The sequence below is a fragment of the Doryrhamphus excisus genome, linkage group LG2, assembly GCF_037039965.1.
Source record: "Doryrhamphus excisus strain RoL-2023G ecotype Guam linkage group LG2, RoL_Dexc_Guam_v1.1, whole genome shotgun sequence".
Classification (NCBI taxonomy): domain Eukaryota; kingdom Metazoa; phylum Chordata; class Actinopteri; order Syngnathiformes; family Syngnathidae; genus Doryrhamphus; species Doryrhamphus excisus.
In genome coordinates, this window is record NC_136358.1 from 18,746,080 (window position 1) to 18,765,241 (window position 19,162).

General features: G+C 44.4%; 2 protein-coding genes and 1 long non-coding RNA gene across 5 annotated transcripts; 2 read left to right on the forward strand and 1 right to left on the reverse strand.

Annotated features, from left to right (window-relative positions):
• Positions 1-914: 914 nt before the first annotated feature.
• On the reverse strand, positions 915-2,179 carry LOC131132290 (uncharacterized). The gene is made up of 3 exons (XR_009130344.2): positions 1,679-2,179; positions 1,475-1,580; positions 915-1,363 (listed from the first exon to the last, which is right to left on the reverse strand). It is a non-coding gene; the product is annotated as an uncharacterized LOC131132290 (long non-coding RNA).
• A 1,407-nt stretch (positions 2,180-3,586) lies between these two features.
• On the forward strand, positions 3,587-11,871 carry scyl2 (SCY1 like pseudokinase 2). 2 transcript variants are annotated; one of them, XM_058077414.2, is made up of 19 exons: positions 3,587-3,749; positions 4,641-4,837; positions 4,915-5,072; positions 6,062-6,206; positions 6,295-6,444; positions 6,523-6,744; positions 6,827-6,943; positions 7,026-7,151; positions 7,711-7,887; positions 7,991-8,002; positions 8,084-8,206; positions 8,282-8,395; positions 8,466-8,598; positions 8,676-8,794; positions 9,272-9,372; positions 9,455-9,524; positions 9,598-9,684; positions 9,768-9,890; positions 9,972-11,871. In XM_058077414.2, the coding sequence occupies exons 2-19, from the start codon at positions 4,661-4,663 to the stop codon at positions 10,554-10,556; spliced, it is 2,739 nt and encodes a 912-aa protein (XP_057933397.2). In that variant the 5' UTR covers positions 3,587-3,749; positions 4,641-4,660; the 3' UTR covers positions 10,557-11,871. The 2 variants fall into 2 exon arrangements, with proteins under 2 accessions (XP_057933397.2, XP_057933398.2); XM_058077415.2 differs by lacking the exon at positions 7,991-8,002 and having other exon boundaries at positions 3,588-3,749.
• Positions 11,872-12,236: 365 nt separating this feature from the next.
• Positions 12,237-18,904, forward strand: tcp11l2 (t-complex 11, testis-specific-like 2). Of its 2 annotated transcripts, none has more exons than XM_058078304.2 (10): positions 12,237-12,360; positions 14,090-14,258; positions 14,337-14,469; positions 15,663-15,783; positions 15,872-16,095; positions 16,897-17,033; positions 17,116-17,288; positions 17,352-17,533; positions 17,615-17,787; positions 17,851-18,904. In XM_058078304.2, the coding sequence occupies exons 2-10, from the start codon at positions 14,102-14,104 to the stop codon at positions 18,108-18,110; spliced, it is 1,560 nt and encodes a 519-aa protein (XP_057934287.2). In that variant the 5' UTR covers positions 12,237-12,360; positions 14,090-14,101; the 3' UTR covers positions 18,111-18,904. The 2 variants fall into 2 exon arrangements, with proteins under 2 accessions (XP_057934287.2, XP_078643397.1); XM_078787271.1 differs by having other exon boundaries at positions 12,263-12,360; positions 14,072-14,258.
• The last annotated feature ends 258 nt before the right edge of the window (positions 18,905-19,162 follow it).

A 19,162-nucleotide genomic window follows, 5' to 3' on the forward strand; every position in this document is an offset into this window, starting at 1 on the left:
ACAGTTCGAAGGTCTTCTGACTGCGTGCGGCGTTTTGTGTGAGTTTTAAAACCTAAACACAATATATGTCTCCCCGAAAATACACAAACCATAAACATATACTTGGTCGTTTAGGGCTGCTGTTTTGTTTAAAGTTACTAACCATGCCACTGAAATCGATGTGGTTTTAAGCTAGCATGTATGCTAGCAGTCCCAGTGATAAGATGGGGGTAAAAGCACCACACATTTGACTTCTGTTGTTTTAGAGGCGACTGCTAGTGTAACTCTACCGCTAATTTCTTTTCCATTTTGCCAAGTGATCATGAATCGAAACGAGAAGCATGTAAAACGAGCATTTCAACAATGAGAAAATTGGAATATTCTTTACATGAGATTGATAGAGGCCTCCATAGACGGATAGACTTTGTAACAGAAAAATAAATTATACGTGTAATATCTTTATTAAAACATGCTCCGTTTGATTTGTCAGTCTATGGTGTGTAGTGAAATGAAGTCAATGTTATTGAACATCATTAGTTGGAATAAAATAAAACCAAATTCATACATATAGATCTGCCATTATTGTAGAAATAACTGGCCTTCTCGTGTTTAAACTCAAACCATTGTAGCAAATATACTTATATATTTCCTTGCTTGCAAATACAGCAGTTGTAATGAGGTATGTTGAGGTAATAAGTGTTATTTTTATATACCACAAAATAACATCTCTACCGTTTGGTAGATTAATATCCTAAGAATTTCTTGGTGAGGCAGTTTTTACATTGTGGCTGACGGGCAAAATCCCCGCCTCCTCAAAAAACAGTAAAAGTGTAGAATAGTTTGTGTGAAATAAAATTACATGTGCAATCTTACGGTTTTCTTGCATAATTTCAGTTTCAATGTTTGATAATTTGGAACAGGATAAACAAAAAACCTTTAGTATACATCAAGCGCCTTTATTTGTACATTCATTTATAAAAATCAACACGTTCCACATCTATCCAAACCAAATTTGAATACAATATAAACAATCCAAAATGGATCCAAGGTACAAGACGCGTGTACAATGAGTCTTTTTAAAAAGACTGCAAGTCTTATGTTAAAAGGTCACCTTTCATCAGTCCTGGAAAGACCGAGCTCCAGGGTCTCCCGCAGCAGAGCCTTTAGTCGCGACAGGGTTGACCTGGAAAACTCTCAGACAGTGACAGAGGTCGCATGGAACCATGAAGGACAAAGCAGTGCAACAAATACCTGCCCAGTGTTACCTGACTTGCAACCAGTGGCCAGACCACAGCTGAGGTGCGTTTGGTCCGCTCGTCGGGCCAGCGCGGCGGGAGGCTTGGGAGCGCTCCCTGACTGGGCGGGGCGGCGTCCAAGTGCGCCACTGTGAGACAAATACAGCCCATGAATCGTGCGACACACACAAGCAGTAGTGCTTTCTTTCGACTCGGTAACATTTTAAATTAAAAAAAAGGTGTAAATGCGCTATTCACACCTTTTCCCGCAGGAAAAAAGTTCCTCCGCCTTGAAGGAGTGCGAGGCCACGTCATTCCCCGACATCCGGGTTACCAACATGGGCCAAACATGTCCTCAAAGTCCCTCTGTTGGAAGGCAAGACAATTTTCATAATACTCTGAATCCAGCGCTGTGTAAACACGACTGGGTGAAAGGCATTCGCCGTAAAGAAGCGACGGTGTACCGAGCGAGGCGGTTGGTTTCTGGGAGTCATTGCTACTCGGCGCCATGTTGTCTTCGTGCTCGCTTATCAAGTACTGCGTGGTGTTCTCCGGCGCCATTGCTCCGGGATGAAGTCGTCGCGTACAGGCCGCTGCTCGTCTGTCCTCCCGTTGTTCCACGCTGTAAGGGACGCCGATGAATCTCACTGCCCGTCGCCCGTCCCGTCGTTGGCGCTTCCTGGTGTTCTGCTTCGGCGCGGTGCCTCGACACGATCCGAAGGTCTCGTCCTCCTCGGCGGCCATGCGCAGCTGCGTCCAGCGGAGCTTGGTTGTTGTTGTATTCAAAGTTAGCCGAAGAGCATCCATGTGTTTAGCGCTGCTCACATCCATCGTTTCAATGCACATCTCAATCTTGTGGCGATAACACTTGTCAGAAAAAATAGATTTATATTATCTTACAAAAAAATATACCAGGACGACCTATCTACACAACCTCGTAGCTTCAACGACAGCAGTGCGTCAGCAACACGTTGGTTTTATCCAAAGGTCTTACCCATGATGCACTTCGTTGGCTGTCCTTTGTGTCGTTACTGCCACGTAGTGGTGTGGAGGGGCATCACACTTTTACGCAAACGTTCAGACTTCTATTGTAACTTAATGATGTAATGTCAGCAGACATTGCGTGCCAATGTGTTTTAGGTCATTCAGTGTGCATGGACATGTATTTACGCTGTGTATTTGAATATAATGTGTGTATTTACATATGTTTTCTCTCCTATTTATCTTGACACCGTGAGTTTGTGTTCTGTGCATTGTGTACTCTCATTTGTGAAAAGTCTTCAGAAAAACAGGGCCATAAATTTTATCGTATGTAAGAATCAAAGAAAACACTGCATCTTGGGCAGGATTAAATGTCTGCTGCTTGCCTTTAAATTTGTTTTACTGTGTATTATGTATTTTTCTTTTGCCTCCATGCACGCCCACTCCGCTGTGATTGGTCAAACACCCAAAGTGCCTCCTACCTATGAACCATATAAGGACGTCCACCCCTCTGTGACGTCACAAAAGGGCAGTTTTACCACGCCTTTTTAAACCTTGTGTTTTGAGCCATCCCAAACTTCCAAATGCGCAAACATCATTATCTGAAACTTTGGCATCGTTTAACACAAGAATACTACATTCTAACTACATTTATAGGTCAGAAATGTGGAAAAAGCATAATAGGTCCCCTTTAAAAATATATTAGTTGCATAGAGATATGTATGCATTTATAAATAAAACATTTGCCATGTTCTGATGTTCAAAATAGAGGTGAAAGTCGCCCTCCAGTGTGTCGCCTTGTAATGGGTGATGCGTTGAGTGTTGTCATGAATTGTGCATGGGACATTTGCCGGTGTGTAGTTTATTGGTGTCAATAAAATGATGCAATTGACTAATCTAAAGTTCTCAATTTTTTTTCTTCATAGATAGCACTTAAACACAATAGGAATTAACTGCTGTGTCATTGAGGCATTGTTAAGTACACAGCCATAACAATGCAGAGTAAATCACTATAAAAGTATATTTCAAATATTAATATAATATGTTTTTTATTTAATATTATAATATTTGTATATAAATATTTATATTTATTTTTATTTATATTATTAAATTTAATATTATAATATTTCACAGTATATTTCTAATAGAGACACGCCAAATTACCCTGACTCCTTTAAAAAAGTAAATGATTCAGTAAATAAGCAGGTAAATGTTTCCTCTAAATGTAATTTCGTTGAAATTAGCCTTTTGTGTTGACCAAATATGTACATTAAATGTACTGAACATGGCGTGTGTCCTCATTTTACAATTGTCTATTATTATTATATACATTATATCGGAATTATTGCAAAATACCCACGAGCCAAACGTGACGTCGACGTACGCGACTCAACCCGGAAGTAGCATTATGCTCTTGCTAGCCTAGCATGCTAGCTAATTCCGTATGCGACTTGAAAACATGAGCGCTGTGAGTCACAGTCTTCAGTGACAGCGCTCCTTTGGAGTCTGCTTTTATTTTTTTTAGGGGGAATCACTTGAAGACGTCCTATCAATGTAAGTTACGGGAATATTTGGTCTTGGTGTTTTTTGTCAATCGAACGGGACTCTTGCTATGACTGTGGTGTTAGGACTGCGCATTGTCGGCTAGTTAGCGTCACTGAATTATTTGAATCGCAAGTCACAACACCAAGCAGAATGAATGTCTAATGTTATATATGACAAATATGGATGAGTTAAAATGAGATTAGAAGGGTTATTCCTTGCTAACATCAATGTAGCTAGTGGGGCATACAGTTTACTGTTTACTGATTAAATTGTCAGATAAATACAGTCGGTATCGATATGCATTAGATATCAAGTAATTGCTTACATTGTGTTTAAATGTGATAAAGCAGACCGAGCTGTCATGAATATTTTGCCTTTTAAGCCAGCCAATGCTGAAAGCTAACAGTTAGCCTGCGCCACTAGCTAACCAGCCATAATGTGATTTGTTTATTTAATCGCTCCACTTGGACTTTAGAACGTCCAAATTTAGAAAACAACATGTAAATAATTATCGCATAAACCTATTCTTGGGATGTTTAAATGCCATCAGATTGCTTATGAAGTAAAAAAAATGTAATTAGTTGTTGGCAATTAGGGTTGGAAATGTGATGACACAGTAATTGAATCATTGCTTCAGTGTTGAATCACAGCTCTCAATCTCATCCAATTAATTGTAACGTGTACAAAATATATTTTCATCTACCGCCAATGTATCCAAAGTGCCGTGCAGTGACATCAACATGTGTTCAGTTGTGTTCTTTTGTCCGACTTCCTGTTGAGTAACACCTCTTCACCGCCTGAGGTATTTCAAAAGCCCAGTTTAACACAGAAAAAAAATCATCCCTTAACCTGAGTGTACAGTTTAGCTGGTGATGCTAACATTCCCCTGCTTCCTTCCAGCTTCCTGGTCCGCCTTCGACATGGAGTCCATGCTGAACAAGCTGAAAAGCACGGTGACCAAAGTGACGGCCGACGTCACCAGTGCAGTCATGGGCAACCCTGTGACGCGGGAGTTTGAGGTGGGCCGACACATTGCCAGCGGCGGTCCAGGCATGTGCTGGAGGATCTACAACGGCACCAAGAAGTCCACCAAACAGGTTATACGTCGAACATAAACCGTCCATCATTTACGTGTTTATAGCTTACACTTTGACATGTGTTTGGTCCTCTCCAGGAAGTGGCTGTGTTTGTGTTTGACAAGAAGATGATCGACAAGTACCAGAAATTTGACAAGGACCAAATTATCGACTCCCTGAAGCGAGGGGTACAACAGCTGACGAGGCTGCGGCACCCCCGCCTCCTGACGGTGCAACATCCTCTGGAAGAGTCAAGGTGACACAAACATATCCATCCATCCAGCTTGAACTCATTAGGGTCACGGCTGAGCTGGAGCCTATCCCAGCTGTCTATTGGGTGAGAGGCGGGGTACACCCTGGACTGGTCCCCAGCCAATCACAGGGCAAATACAGACATGTTGACAATTTAGAGGTTACAAGTAGGGATCACTCTTTCCATCACCCTTAGCTGATGGCCGATTTAGCTTAGGCCGATATTTGTGGCCGATACTGCTTTTGCTCCCTCAATTTACATGAAAAAAATGACAACGATAACAAATATTACAGGTCTCAAGCAAAACATTTGTCGTAGTTTAAGTTTTATCAAATATCAATGTGATGACTGCTCCTCCGCAGTGAGACGCACCCCCCAACTTAAAAGTTGAAAACATACCTTTGTTGTGATTCACCACTCTTGATAAAGTGTGGGAGGGGTACAGCGACTGCGTGTGTTGCAGGGTCCTCCGGCATCACAAAGCTGCCCGGCAGATGCCTGTCTGTTAATCATGCGGCGGTAAAATACATCAGCGAACCCACGCGCCTATCAACCGATACCGATTCAAGTAAAGAACGCAAATATCGGCCCTGTATTATGGAAAGCAGGAAGTGAACAAATGTAACAGTTACTGATTGTAAAAGTACCAGATGGAGGGGTAGGATTTAATAAGCTTTGCTTCTTCCTACTCCTTTTGGACATGTGGAACTGTGAACTGATTATGTGATGCATTCAATTGTAATCTGATGCATGTTCAAATGAAATTAAACCATTACCATTTATCAGCCGGCCGATGTATCGGTCGATCCTTAGTTCCAAGTAGCCGAACAAGAATGTTTTGGGAATGTGGAAGGAAGCCATAGTACCTTGAAAGTCATGATGTGGCGTCAAATAAACTATTGTATGGTTTTGGATGTAAAAAATCAGATTTTGGAAAGACTCTTGACGCCAAAATGAGAGTTTCTTCCATCCACTCATTATCCCACCATCAGAGACTGTCTGGCCTTCTGCACGGAGCCCGTCTTCGCCAGTTTGTCCAACGTGCTCGGCCAGTGGGACAACCTGCCCAACCCGGTGCCCAATGACATCAAGGAGTATAAGCTGTATGACGTGGAGACAAAGTACGGCCTGCTACAGGTGAGTGAGTATTCAATCGATATTTTTGTGTGTGTGTGTGTGGCTGAAATGCCATCAAATTCAAAAGCTGTCCATTAAATCTTTTTAGATCTCGGAGGGTTTGTCCTTCCTGCACAGCGGAGTCAAAATGGTCCACGGCAACTTGTGCCCGGAGAACATTATCCTCAATAAGAGCGGCTCGTGGAAGATAATGGGTTTCGATTTCAGTATTTCAACAAGCAACCCGTCTGACGCGGAGGTGAGTTCTTACATTTTTTTTTTCTTTTGCGCCAATCAGTCCCGTGCAAATTTACCCTGTCTTCAACCTCCACTGCAGCCCAAGTACTCATGCAAGGAATGGGAGCCCAACCTCCCGCCGCTCTGCCTCCCCAACCCCGAGTACCTGGCCCCGGAGTACATCCTGTCAGTCAGCTGTGACACGGCCTCTGACATGTACTCACTGGGCGTGGTCGTGCACGCCGTCTTCAATGAGGGCAAGCCTGTTTTCCAAGTCAACAAGCACGACATTTTTAAGAGCTTCAGCAGGCAGCTTGACCAGGTGTGTGTGTGTGTATGTGGGGGGGGGTGATGACGACGGAACACTTAGCCACTATTATAATCTTGCTTCCTTTTTATCATAGCTCACTAACATCAGTCCAGCATTGCTGAGTAAGATACCAGAGGAAGTGCGAGACCATGTTAAAATGCTGCTCAGCGTCACGCCCAATGTCCGACCAGACGCCGACCAGATGACTAAGGTGCACGTCCTCTCATGACACATCATCATCATCATCATGACTGTGTCTTGACATTTTTCTCTTAATTGTGTGTGGATGCCAGATCCCGTTTTTCGATGACGTGGGCGCAGTGACACTCCAGTACTTTGACTCACTCTTCCAGAGGGACAACCTCCAAAAGTCCCAATTCTACAAAGGCCTCCCAAAAGTCCTGCCCAAACTCCCCAAGGTAACATATCTGGTCATGTGATCATGATTTAAAATAAGACACAGAAGGCTGTTAGGGTACACGAAACAAAAAACTTTGTAAATACTGCTCTGTACGGTGGTCGAGTGGTTAGCGCGCAGACCTGGTTCTTGTCTAAGGATAGGAGCTTACTCACGTATCTTAACTGCTTCCAAAGGGATGTCAAAACCATCGACTACTCTAGAACGACAACAAACTCATTCCATTCCATTCAAATGCCAATCAAAGGTCCTCTTATGAAGTGTGCCTTTGTGTTTTTGCTCAAGGGCATTAAAACCAGAAGATGCTTTCGCCAAAGAAATGATCTTTAACAAGCCTTTTTGCAGAAGGTCCCTAAAAACAGGGGATGATTTTGGCATATAGAAACACGGCGGTTGAGTGGTTAGCGCACAGCTAGGAGACCCAGGTTCAATTCCACCCTCGGCTATCTCTGTGTGGAGTTTGCATGTTCTCCCCGTGCATGCGTGGGTTTTCTCCCACGTTCCCAAAACATGCTAGTCTAATTGGCGACTCCAAATCAAAACATCGGTCTTATTTCCAGAGGGTGGTGATCTACCGCATCCTGCCGTCGCTCACCTCAGAGTTTGTCAACCCGGACATGGTTCCCTTCGTGCTGCCCAACGTCCTGCTCATCGCCGAGGAGTGCACCAAAGAGGAATACGTGCGCCTCATCTTGCCCGACCTCACGCCCGTCTTCAAGCAGCAGGAGCCTATCCAGGTATAAACAACAACAACAAACAAAAAAAAAGAAAAGAAATGGAACCTTGCTGTATCACTATGTCAGACTTGTCTTCTCTGTGATGCTTCCCATGCTTCTTCAGGCTAGTAACATGGTAGGCCAACAGCTATGTCCGCCCACATGCAGTAGTTGAGTCTTGTCCAAGTTGTCCTTTCATAACTGTGTCCCTGCCCAGATCCTGCTCATCTTCCTGCAAAAAATGGATCTCCTCTTGACCAAAACGCCACCGGAGGACATCAAGAACAGTGTGCTGCCAATGGTTTACAGAGCCCTGGAAGCTCCCTCCGTGCAGATCCAGGTGCAGCCGTTTAGCGTCTTCGGAATATGTTTGTGTTGACTTACACTGTCGTGTCCATTTTCTAACTTCTTCCAGGAGCTGTGCCTCAACATCATCCCGACGTTCGCCAACCTGATCGAGTATCCCTCCATGAAGAACGCCCTCATTCCTCGAATCAAATCCGCCTGTTTGCAAACCTCCTCGCTCGCAGTGAGTTTTTCTAGCCACTTATCGCAATTCACATACACATTTGGACTTTTTCCACTTTGTCGCCGCTCAGGTGCGTGTGAACTCGCTGGTGTGTCTGGGAAAGATCTTGGAGTACCTCGACAAGTGGTTTGTCATCGACGAGATCCTCCCCTTCCTGCAGCAGATCCCCTCCAGGGAGCCAGCGGTGCTCATGGGGATCCTGGGTGAGCGCAGCACTTCCTCCTCCTCATCATCATCATTATCGCGTTCCTGGCAGACTACAAGACTGTTCTCGTTGCAGGAATCTACAAGTGCACCTTCAGTCACAAGAAGCTGGGCATCCCCAAGGAGAATCTGGCTAGCAAGAGCCTTCCGCATCTTGTGTCGCTCAGCATCGACAACAACCTCAACCTTAACCAGGTAGCCTTTTGTTGTTCCTAGGAAGATGTCCTGTATTTGCAACTGTTTTTCTGCTTTATTTCATTTTTTATTTCAGTTTATTTCAGTACTTTCAGTTTATTTCAGTACTTAAACCGTAAATAAAATGTCTTCTAATTAAATGCAATAATCCTTACATGGGGCTGCACGAGTGGTTAGCACGCAGACCTCACAGCTAGGAGACCAGGGTTCAATTCCACCCTCGGCCATCTCTGTGTGGAGTTTGCATGTTCTCCCCGTGCATGCGTCGGTTTTCTGCGGGTACTCCGGTTTCCTCCCACATTCCAAAAACATGCTAGGTTAATTGGCGACTCCAAATTGTCCATAGGTATGAATGTGAGTGTGAATGGTTGTTTGTCTATATGTGCCCTGTGATTGGCTGGCTGGCCACCAGTCCAAGGTGTACCCCGCCTCTCGCCCCGAAGGCATTTCGAAGACATATCGCAACCTGTTTTCCAGTTCAACTCCTTCATGGTGGTCATCCGAGACATGCTGAGCCGCATGGAGGCAGAGCACAAGACCAAGCTGGAGCAGCTGCACATCATGCAGGAGCAGCAGAGGTGTCACATGATTTCAATAAGCACCAAAAGACTCCTCCTCCTCCTTCTTCTTCTATAATTGTTCTTCCTTCCCTTCTATCAGGAGTCTGAACATCTCCACCACAGGGAAGCAAACAGAGGAGACCAAGATCCCTGCGTCCTCTGCAAACCAGGTTAGTCAAGAGCAATAAAGACTCTTGTTTGCATTTCAAAGGTGTGCTTCATTCAGCCTGGATTTGTTTTCAGATCGATGACATTTTTGGCAGCGCAGGGGTCAACGGGAAGGAGAATGGGGCGGCGGCGGCGGCGGCGGTGGCCCCACAGCCCAATAGGGTACAGAGATTTGATTCAACCTTTTGTGGTATTTGAACCTTGTCCACCTAATTGACGTTCTGCCCTTTCTGTGTCTACTTCAGATGTCTCTGACACTAGAGGAGAAGCAGCGACTTGCAAAGGAACAAGAGCAGGCGGCCAAACTGAGGAGTCAGCAGCCGCTGGCGCCGCAGAGCATCAAACCGCCCGCCGGGACCAACTCACAGGCAAAGGCGCCACCCGAAATACAACCGTATTTCTGTTCGCCAAAATACTCTTCCTTGACTGGCTTGTCTTCTGTGTTGCAGACAAAGGATCTGACCAGCAGTCTCCTAAACAACATGGCGTCTCTAAACAGTATGTCCATGGCCGACAAGCCTCGGCCATCTTTGGGGCAAGGTGCCCCCGCCTTCCCTGTGGGTGCCCCGGTGTCCAACGGCTTCAATCCCGGCATGGGCTTCCACGCGGCGGGCATGGGAATGAGCATGCGGCCTCCAGGCCCCAACGTCTACGCCGGGATGGCCACCACCACCAGCGCCCCCAACTTTGGCGCCCTCGCGCACAATCAAGCACCCGCCGGGCAGATGAGTAAAGGACCGGACCTGTCGGCTCTCGACAGCCTTTTCACATCCAACAAACCCAAAGTCACGCTCAACCAAATGGGTCCGAAGGCGGCGCCCGGAAGCCACACCCCTTGGCTCGGCCAGTTTGCTTCGGCCCAGAACGCTCAGACTACAATGCAAGGCGCTTCGGCAGGCATGGGCGGGTTCGGCATGCAAGCTAACCCTTTTTTCAGCCCGCAGAACTTCTCTCAGACTCCCGTGAGCATGAACCAAAGCGGGCTTAAGCACAGCACGTCTGCCAACAATGACCTGAAAGACTTATTCGGCTGAAAGGGAACACGAGGAGCAGGTTCTTGCAAAGGTGACACCGGTTGAATGTGAAGAGTTGAATTGGGAAAAAAATTCACTCAAGGGTCTTTTGCTGTGTCTATTTAGGATCTCGCTCACATTCTGCACATTCTTGATTCCATTTCTATTTGACTACAAGGACAAATTCTTCTTATATGCTGTCTTATATACAAAGCTGTGGGTTTCCTACTCTTTTTCTACTCGATGACATAAATCACAAATGATACTCTATGATTCTGACTCGTCTTATTCCAACTTTCAGACTATTAAGAGGACGGTCCGCATGTCTGGGGTGAGGTAGCCGGACGTGTAGCATCCAGGAAGTCCCCCTTGGACAAATCAGGAAGCTCTTTTGACAGGCTATCTCCATGGCAACAATGTCTGCAGCGCCAGTAATTTTGTTATTTTAAACATCATTCCTGTATCATCCGAAGCTTGCATTCTCTCACTTGTGTTTTAGGATCCATTTCAGCTCCTTTTTATTGCAGTATGACTGACTCCTGTTACGGAGTGTTCCTCAGAGCGAGATGCTCATGCTGAGGGTAATGTACAAGGTGAAACAGTGCGTAGGCTGTTGTGCCTTACAAGGGTCAACTTGTATTGATTTGTCGTGCTTTTTTATTTTTTTTTAGCATTTTTTTTCTTCAAATAATTCCTGTTTTACACACACAAACCAGAGTGTACAATTACTTACTTTTCACATTTAAATGACAAAATATTTCAATTTCTGCACTTTTCAGCAGTCTGAGGAGCTGTGTCGATGATATCAAGAAGTGTAAACATGCTGTTGATTTTAAAAAGTGGCCTCTGCAGTTTTATTTTTGTGTGATAAGAGTTTTTAAAAAAAGGAGGCCTTAGAGTGAATCGTGCAATAATAATGATTTCTGATGGGATTGCACTGACCGACAGCATCCATTTAACTGCCTAATGCAGTTTGCTCACTATTTAATCTTGGGTTTTTAATGAAAATGCACTGCGGTCATGTTGTGTTCCTCTGAATATGTCAACATATGCTACTGCTGTCATGTTTGTGTTGTGTGATTCCATGATGATGATGACCTGAGGAAGGGCCTCAATCAAAAGAAAAGCGTTACATATAAAGTAAAGTACACAGTCATTACGATGTGCTCATTATTTACGACTAACACCGTGACATCTGCACACGTGTACATAGATGTTATGGATATGGATTTTCTGCAGTCATATCACAGTTACATATCACACAAGTGACAATCTGCATCTTTTGAAAATATCTGGAAAGCAGAATAATGACGAAACTAACAATAAACGATAAAAAAGATACTGTAGTGGATTTATTTCATTTAAAAAGTTTTGTTGGTGAATGCATATTTTAATACATTGTCATCGAATACGTGTAAATTGATCCTTTAGTGAAGTCACATCCGTAAACAAAGACCTCCCACATGAAGCCAGGCGGAGCGTACCAATTAATTTAGTGGGGGGGAGTCACTCAACGAACTCCACCTACTCCATCTTTATCTGATCAAATTATATCCACGTATTTACATTTATAGTTGCATTAATGCTTAATAATTTGATTTATATGCTTTATTCGGAAATTTTTTGTCGTCAATTTTTATTAATTGTGCGTAGTCTTGAACTACACACCCCCGCGTGTCAAAAATGTTTTCATCCGTTTGTCCTCGAGCTCCTCTGTTGGAACGAAGGACCTTTAAACCGTCACCATTCTAACAGGAAACGGACAAACTTGACTTCGTAAACCAACCGTTTCTTCACCAGTCTCATTTCAAGAGACTCTAATAAGGTAAGAACACATTTTAATGTATGTATACATACAGAATACATATGCTATACTATTGTATCTTATTGTCGCGTGCAGCGCTCGTTTTGTTTTAACGGTGTTGCTTGTTTACAGTCGTCACATTAGCAGCTGGGGGCGTTTGTTTTCCTCACAAGACTACCCAAAATTCATCACTTACACTTGTTTTGTTACTCGCAAACACGACTACAACAACAATATTATCAACCATAAAAATTACGCAAAGAGTGTATATAAAGCGCCATAAAAGTGCTGTATTAGTTTTATGAAAGTAACAGATGTCGTTCTTTGGGTTTATTTTGCAGAAATGTTCTGGTTCATGTTCTTGTTTTGGGCTTCGGCCCAAGTCACGTGTACCTGGTACTCGGCCGTGTGTGGTTATTCTTTGATGCATGTGCACTGCCATGGAACCAAAGAGTTTCCATCTAGGGATGATAGACAGGAGCTGCACGCCAATGGAGAATGTCCGTGTTTTGTAAGCCCCGCCTCCTCGAACCCCCTGCTTTGTTTACGTTGTGCTGCAGCAATGAGAACCTCAGAGGCTGTCTTTGTTCGTACACTTGAACGTAAAATACCCGAGTAAAATAAATATAACATTGTATCACATTTTTCAGATAGTATTGACATTTATTTCATTCATATAAGATTAATAGTGGGCCTTTTGGAATATGAAAAAATAGCTGTAATTTTACGAGAATAAAGTTGCATTCTAACACGAAAAAAACATGTTTTGGCCAGCTGAGAGGGCTGAATCTCAAAATGTGTGGGGATTCACTGGAATTGTATATCATGATATTCTTATTCCTGGATTCAGGAGGTAGTTATTTTAACTCTTTTGTTTTTGGTTATTATCTGTGAAAAATAACAATGTAGCAGGGAAACCTGTTCCGCTGCAGAAAATGGACGGATGGATTGATAGTCAATGTCAACTTTAAATTGAGAAATGTGGTATTTTTCGCTCCTTCTGTCACCCACTTTGTCAGGAAGGGACAGCGGCTGATAGACGTAATCCCAATGTCAGTTTTCCGGAATCTGTCTGGATAATCCGTGAAAATTGGCCTGCTGCTTTATCCTGTGACCCAGCTATCTGCTGGCGCGGATGATGTAATGAAGGCAGCAAGCATACACACACACACACACACACCCCTCTTCACGTACTATCTTTAAACAAAATGGGAGTAGGCATTCATTTTTGGCTTCAGATAACCGAGACCAGGAACACAACTGTCCTTGGGGGAGGTCACCCTGCCAGTGTGCACTTGGTAGATAATATTAGACACCTGCCTAAATTTAGTCAATCTAAGAAAACAAGCAATCCCAGGTGAGATTGTGGAAAGACGTATCACATGACATAGCATCACTCTGATGTAAAGGTGGGCGGATACAAATACCGATATTATTGTTTCGACCAGTTTTTTTTAGTTCTCATCGATGTAGATTTCCTACAAATATCTGTGTTTTCTGTTGTGTATATTTTATATATGTTATATATAGCAGAGCTTCATGCATTGGCGGTAGCGCCGTTATTCTGACATCATCATTGAAACTACTCACGGCCACTAGGGGACACACTTGAATACTACCGAGAAAAAGGCCAGAGCCTGTGCTTGGTTGAGGAGACCTGTATTTTCCTGCGTTGTCATGGAGACACCCTTCATCCCACCTAGGTGTCATGATTCAATTGTTTTGACTGCAGCTGTGTCCACCCCCCCAGCTGTAAGCCAAGATGCCTCTGAACGACGAGCGTCCGTCCTCCACCTCGAGCAGCGACGACGGGGAGTCGTCGTCGGAGCGCTGCGACAGCACGGCGTCGGCCAGCGACATGGACTGCTCCCGCGAGAGCTTCACGAGCGAGGGCTCCAGCAAGCACTGCACGCCCTCCTGTGAGCGTCCCCGCCCTCTTCTGTCCCTCAGTAGACACGTTCTTGTTTCATCCGCCATCCGTCTCTTTGTCTCCCCAGCGAGCCCGCCTAAAACACTGACCCTGGACGAGGTCATGGGATCGGCGAGGGACCTCTCCAATCTCAGCTTGTTCCACGAGATCGTCGTCAACCGCAACTTCCAACTGGAGCCGCACAGACTACCCGAGGACAGGTAATTAGCACATCATTTGACCAGACTTTGGCTTACCTAGCCATCTTTCTATCTATGGCTGAGGTCAGGTTGCGGGGCCAGACTAGAGAGGCCCAGACTTCCCGAGGTGCTCCGAGGCCAGTTGAGAGACTTGACCTGGGTCTTCTGATCTGGCTCCTCTTAGATACAGTTAGATACAGACACAAACCTACACGCCACTTATCAACCTAGGGTAAGGGTACCACCCCTGCGTGAGTGGGACTCGAGCACCGCATAAAAGAGCAAGGCAAAAAAGAGCAAAGAGTCCAGTCAATTGCTTTACTGAAGATTGAAAATACAGAAAAGAGTTTTGACCACATAATTCGGCAACATAATGTTGCAGACTGAAATATAAGAAAATTCAAGTACTATTTGCAGAGACTTCAGTGAAGAAGTTTTGTGTATTGGTTTTGTTTAGGGCGAACCATTCAACCAGCCAGTGGTAGACCTCCATTCGAAAATGACAAGGTTGAAACGCCGCTGTTCCAGAATGCACCCTGCCCATCAGTGTGATACGCATGTGCGAGTGTAAGAATATGGCGTTGGAACGGAGTATTATCATCATCATGTCACTTTGTCAGGGAAAGGTGTCATGACTTGGGCTCACATTCACTTGCAAATATTTGCACAAGTCAGGGCCGCTAATTATCTCCTGTCCAGGCTCGCAGTGTAGGCACCGTTCCAGCGACACGCCGTATAAAACCAACTGCGTGCGGCAGCCGGTAGAAACCGGCAAAACTGGTGGTGTTAGTTTTCAAAGAAGGTCTTTACAGCTCTTGCGCAATAGTGAAAATGACTTTATGTAGCAATACACAAAGCACAGATGAAACATTAATATTCTGGGGCACGGATGACCAAAGTGTGGCCAGGGGGACATTCAGGGCCCACACCTTTTTTTTGTTTTTTATTATTTTATTATTTTATTATTTTATTATTTTATTATTTTATTATTTTATTATTTTATTATTTTATTATTTTATTATTTTATTATTTTATTATTTTATTATATCTTAATTTTTTTATTATTTTGTTATTTTATTTTTTTATTTTTTGTTTTTATTTATTATTATTATTATTCATTCTGAAAATATAATTTAGCAAGAAAACTTACAATAACTGCTTAGAGTTAAGAAAAACATGTTCTTTCATGAATGCGTGTTCACGTCTATGTGCAGCTTATTGAAGAGGGTGCGTGACAATGTCCACAAGGCCTTCTGGGACGTCCTGGAGTCTGAGCTGAACGACGACCCGCCAGAGTACCAGCAAGCCATCAGACTGCTGCAGGAAATCCGAGAGGTTGTTTTGCTTTGCTCGTAGTCCAAAATCACCTCCACGCTAACCCCATCCATTCAAAGCGTTCAATCCGTCCCCCCTCGTCGCACAGATCTTACTGTCCTTCCTCAACCCGGGAGCCAACCGCATGCGGACCCAGATCACAGAGGTGCTGGATATGGAACTGATCCGACAGCAGGTGGACAACGATGCGGTGGACATCGCGGGCCTGGCCTCCTATGTCATCACAGTGATGGGCAAGCTGTGCGCCCCCGTCAGGGATGAGGAGATCAAGAAGCTGCGGGAGAGCACGGACAACATCGTGGCACTGTTCAGGTAACTGAAAACAGAAGGAGCAACGTCATGTAAAGACCGTACGAAGCAGTAATTGGTCGTTTTTTTAAATTTTACATTATTTCATGTGGGTTTTCTCCGGGTACTCCGGTTTCCTCTCACATTGCAAAAACATGCTAGGTTAATTAGCGACTCCAAATTGTCCATAGGTATGAATGTGAGTGTGAATGGTTGTTTGTCTATATGTGCCCTGTGATTGGCTGGCCACCAGTCCAGGGTATACCCCGCCTCTCGCCCGAAGACAGCTGGGATAGGCCCCAGCGCCCCAGCGACCCTCGTGAGGAAAAGCAGTAGAAAACGAATGAATGAATGAACCTTAAACTATATTAGGAAAGCAGGAAGTGAACAAATGTAACAGTTACTGATTGTAAAAGTACCAGATGAAGGGGCAGGATTTAATAAGCTTTGCTTCTTCCTACTCCTTTTGGACATGTGGAACTGTGAACTGATTATGGGATGCATTCAATTGTAATCTGATGCATGTTTAAATTAATTAAACCATTTCCATAAAAATGGCGACATGAAGTAAAATACCAATATAGTTTAAGGCATTAAAGGCTTTGAGGAACTGTAGTCTACACTGGCCACTAGGTGTCACTAGTAACACAAGCACCAGACAGCTGAAACTCAACTCTGAATCCCCAACGTCGCTTCCTGTCTACTCGTCCGGAAGAATGTTTTTGAATGGCAAATTTTCTCGAATTATGTCTACTATATTGTGTAATACTAGTGTGAAGGTGACCGTGGGAGTACAATGTCAAGTTTTTAAACGTTCCACACTAGGGAGATTTTCCGTGTGCTGGACCTGATGAAGGCCGACATGGTCAACTTCACCATTGACAACATGAGGCCCGTGATGCAGAAGCAGAGCATCGAATACGAGAGGGCCAAGTTCCAGAGCATCCTGGACAAGACGCCTGGTGAGTGAGCCACGACTCCTTCTCCTCGGGCCTTCTCCTCAGCTCCTGACCGCGACAAGTGACCCGAGTCCACCTCCTCCAGGTGCTTTGGACAACACCACCGCCTGGATCAAAATGTCTCTGGAGGAGCTGCTCACACAGGAGACAAGCGAGCGAAGTAAAGGACAGAAATGGGTGCCCGGACCCTTTCAGGTCCTCAATGTGGCCTTCCTCCACATGCTCTCATGGGACTCCAGCAAGCACCCGCTCCCTGAGGTTTGACTTTTCTTTGTAATGCATTGAAAAGATCTTGCACTGAAATTGCTTTGGTTCTCTTAGACCTGGATGACTGATGAGATGCGTCTGCGGGAGGTTCAGGGTCAGCTGAGGCAGTACCAGGCGGTGAACGAGGTGCTGCTCATCGTCTACAGCACCATCGGGGGGCCCATCCAGGGTCTGTCGCCCTTGTCGGAGCGTCTCAAGAGGATGACAAGCGTGCTGCTGGACGACATGCACAACCCGTGAGTACACTTAGATGGCGCCCATGTCGGCCGTGCGGTGGCGTACGGTACTCAGTTTCTTCCTGTTTTCTCCGTATTTAGGAATTTCAACCTGGAGGAGGCGCTGGTGGGCGTCAGCGCTCAGATCTGCAACGAGCTGAACAAGTCGTTGGCGGAGAGGAACTACCCGACGCTGACTCCGGAGCTCCAGGCCACACTCACGGGGCAGATCTGCAGCATTGCCCAGAAAGACAACCCCATCCGCACTCTAGTTGGTACGTTCTGTCGAGTTACCTTTTTGACTGGCGGGTCCTAATGTGTCCTGTGTGCCCCCGCAGAGGACCGCGTCCGACAGTATTTCACTGTACTCATCTGTGACCCGAAACCCCAAGCCAGACTTGAACAAACACCAGCCGGCCTGGCCGCCATCCGCACTGAGCTAGCGTCGCTGGCAGCCAAGTTCATCTCCCTGGTCCACTACAACAAGGCCGTCTATGGACCTTTTTACGCCGACATCATCAGGAAGCTGATGTTCAACAGCAGTCCGCCAGCTTCTCCTCCTCAGGACTCTGCTCAGGACCCCGTAACCTCCAACTGAACCTCGTCTCCGTGCAGCGTATTTTTTCGTCCTTTTACTAGTCACACCAGAACAGCAAACCGGACTTCCGTCCTTTCAGCTAGCTGCAAAACTACAATTTAGCAGTGGGAAGTACTGCAGTGTTACGTTAATCCGTTTTCTTGTTGTTTTTTTAAACTTATATTCTAGAATTTTCATATTTCTAGTCATTTGACAGTAAAAGGGCAGGGTTTTGGTACATTTCTTACATCCAATAAGAATATAGATATTATATTTAGAAGAGCCGCACAGTAGCGTTTCAGATTCTTTACATACAACAAATTATGACTATTAAAGGTTTTATATAATAAGTATAGCAAGGACAATTTAAAGAGATACTATTAAACAACATAGCACCCTCCTCATGGAATTCATATTTTAATTGCTCTTCCTTTAGCTTCTTAAAGGAGCCATTTTTTAAACTATGTTAGGGATTTAAAAATATATATTTGTCTGCATGAATGCATTTTTATCATTTTTGCTTGTTTAATTGTGGGACTGTCTGACAGGTGTACGTCATCTTATTCAGATTGTGTTATATCGATTTGGTGTGACTGGTTGGATTTTGCGTTACTTGATGTGGTACTGTAGCTGTTACAGTATTTCCGCAGTGGCTGATTGAACCAAAAGGTGCTGAACTCCGAGGGATTCTGTGTTCAATGTGGACTCAAAGATGCACAAAGAAAAGCAATTATTTACCTATGTTTACATAAAATATGTGGGAAGTTGTTACTGTTTTATTCTGTAATACAGTTAACATAATAAAAATAAGTAAAAACACACAAAATTGTGGGCTTTCATTTAGTTCACCCTAATGTTGCCTATTCAGTGCAATAATACCCTGTGATAAACATCCTTTCCTGTCTCCAGGCAGCTCTGGTACGTTTACTTGTACTCGTAAAAACCATAACAATACTGTTAAGATTGTTCACTATTATTATTCTGCTTTATATGGACGTAAATCATAAAGTCAGTTGGAGGGATTTCATAATTTTGAATGATAATATGTCGTAAAAAAGGTTTGTTCATTTGTT

Coding starts and splice junctions, on each gene's coding strand:
- scyl2 (XM_058077414.2), top strand. CDS start 4,661: ATGGAGTCCATGCTGAACAAGCTGAAAAGCACGGTGACCAAAGTGACG. Junction 6,207..6,294: donor CAAAGTACGGCCTGCTACAG/GTGAGTGAGTAT, acceptor AAATCTTTTTAG/ATCTCGGAGGGTTTGTCCTT. Junction 9,373..9,454: donor ATCATGCAGGAGCAGCAGAG/GTGTCACATGAT, acceptor CCCTTCTATCAG/GAGTCTGAACATCTCCACCA.
- tcp11l2 (XM_058078304.2), top strand. CDS start 14,102: ATGCCTCTGAACGACGAGCGTCCGTCCTCCACCTCGAGCAGCGACGAC. Junction 14,259..14,336: donor CAAGCACTGCACGCCCTCCT/GTGAGCGTCCCC, acceptor TTGTCTCCCCAG/CGAGCCCGCCTAAAACACTG. Junction 15,784..15,871: donor TGCTGCAGGAAATCCGAGAG/GTTGTTTTGCTT, acceptor CTCGTCGCACAG/ATCTTACTGTCCTTCCTCAA.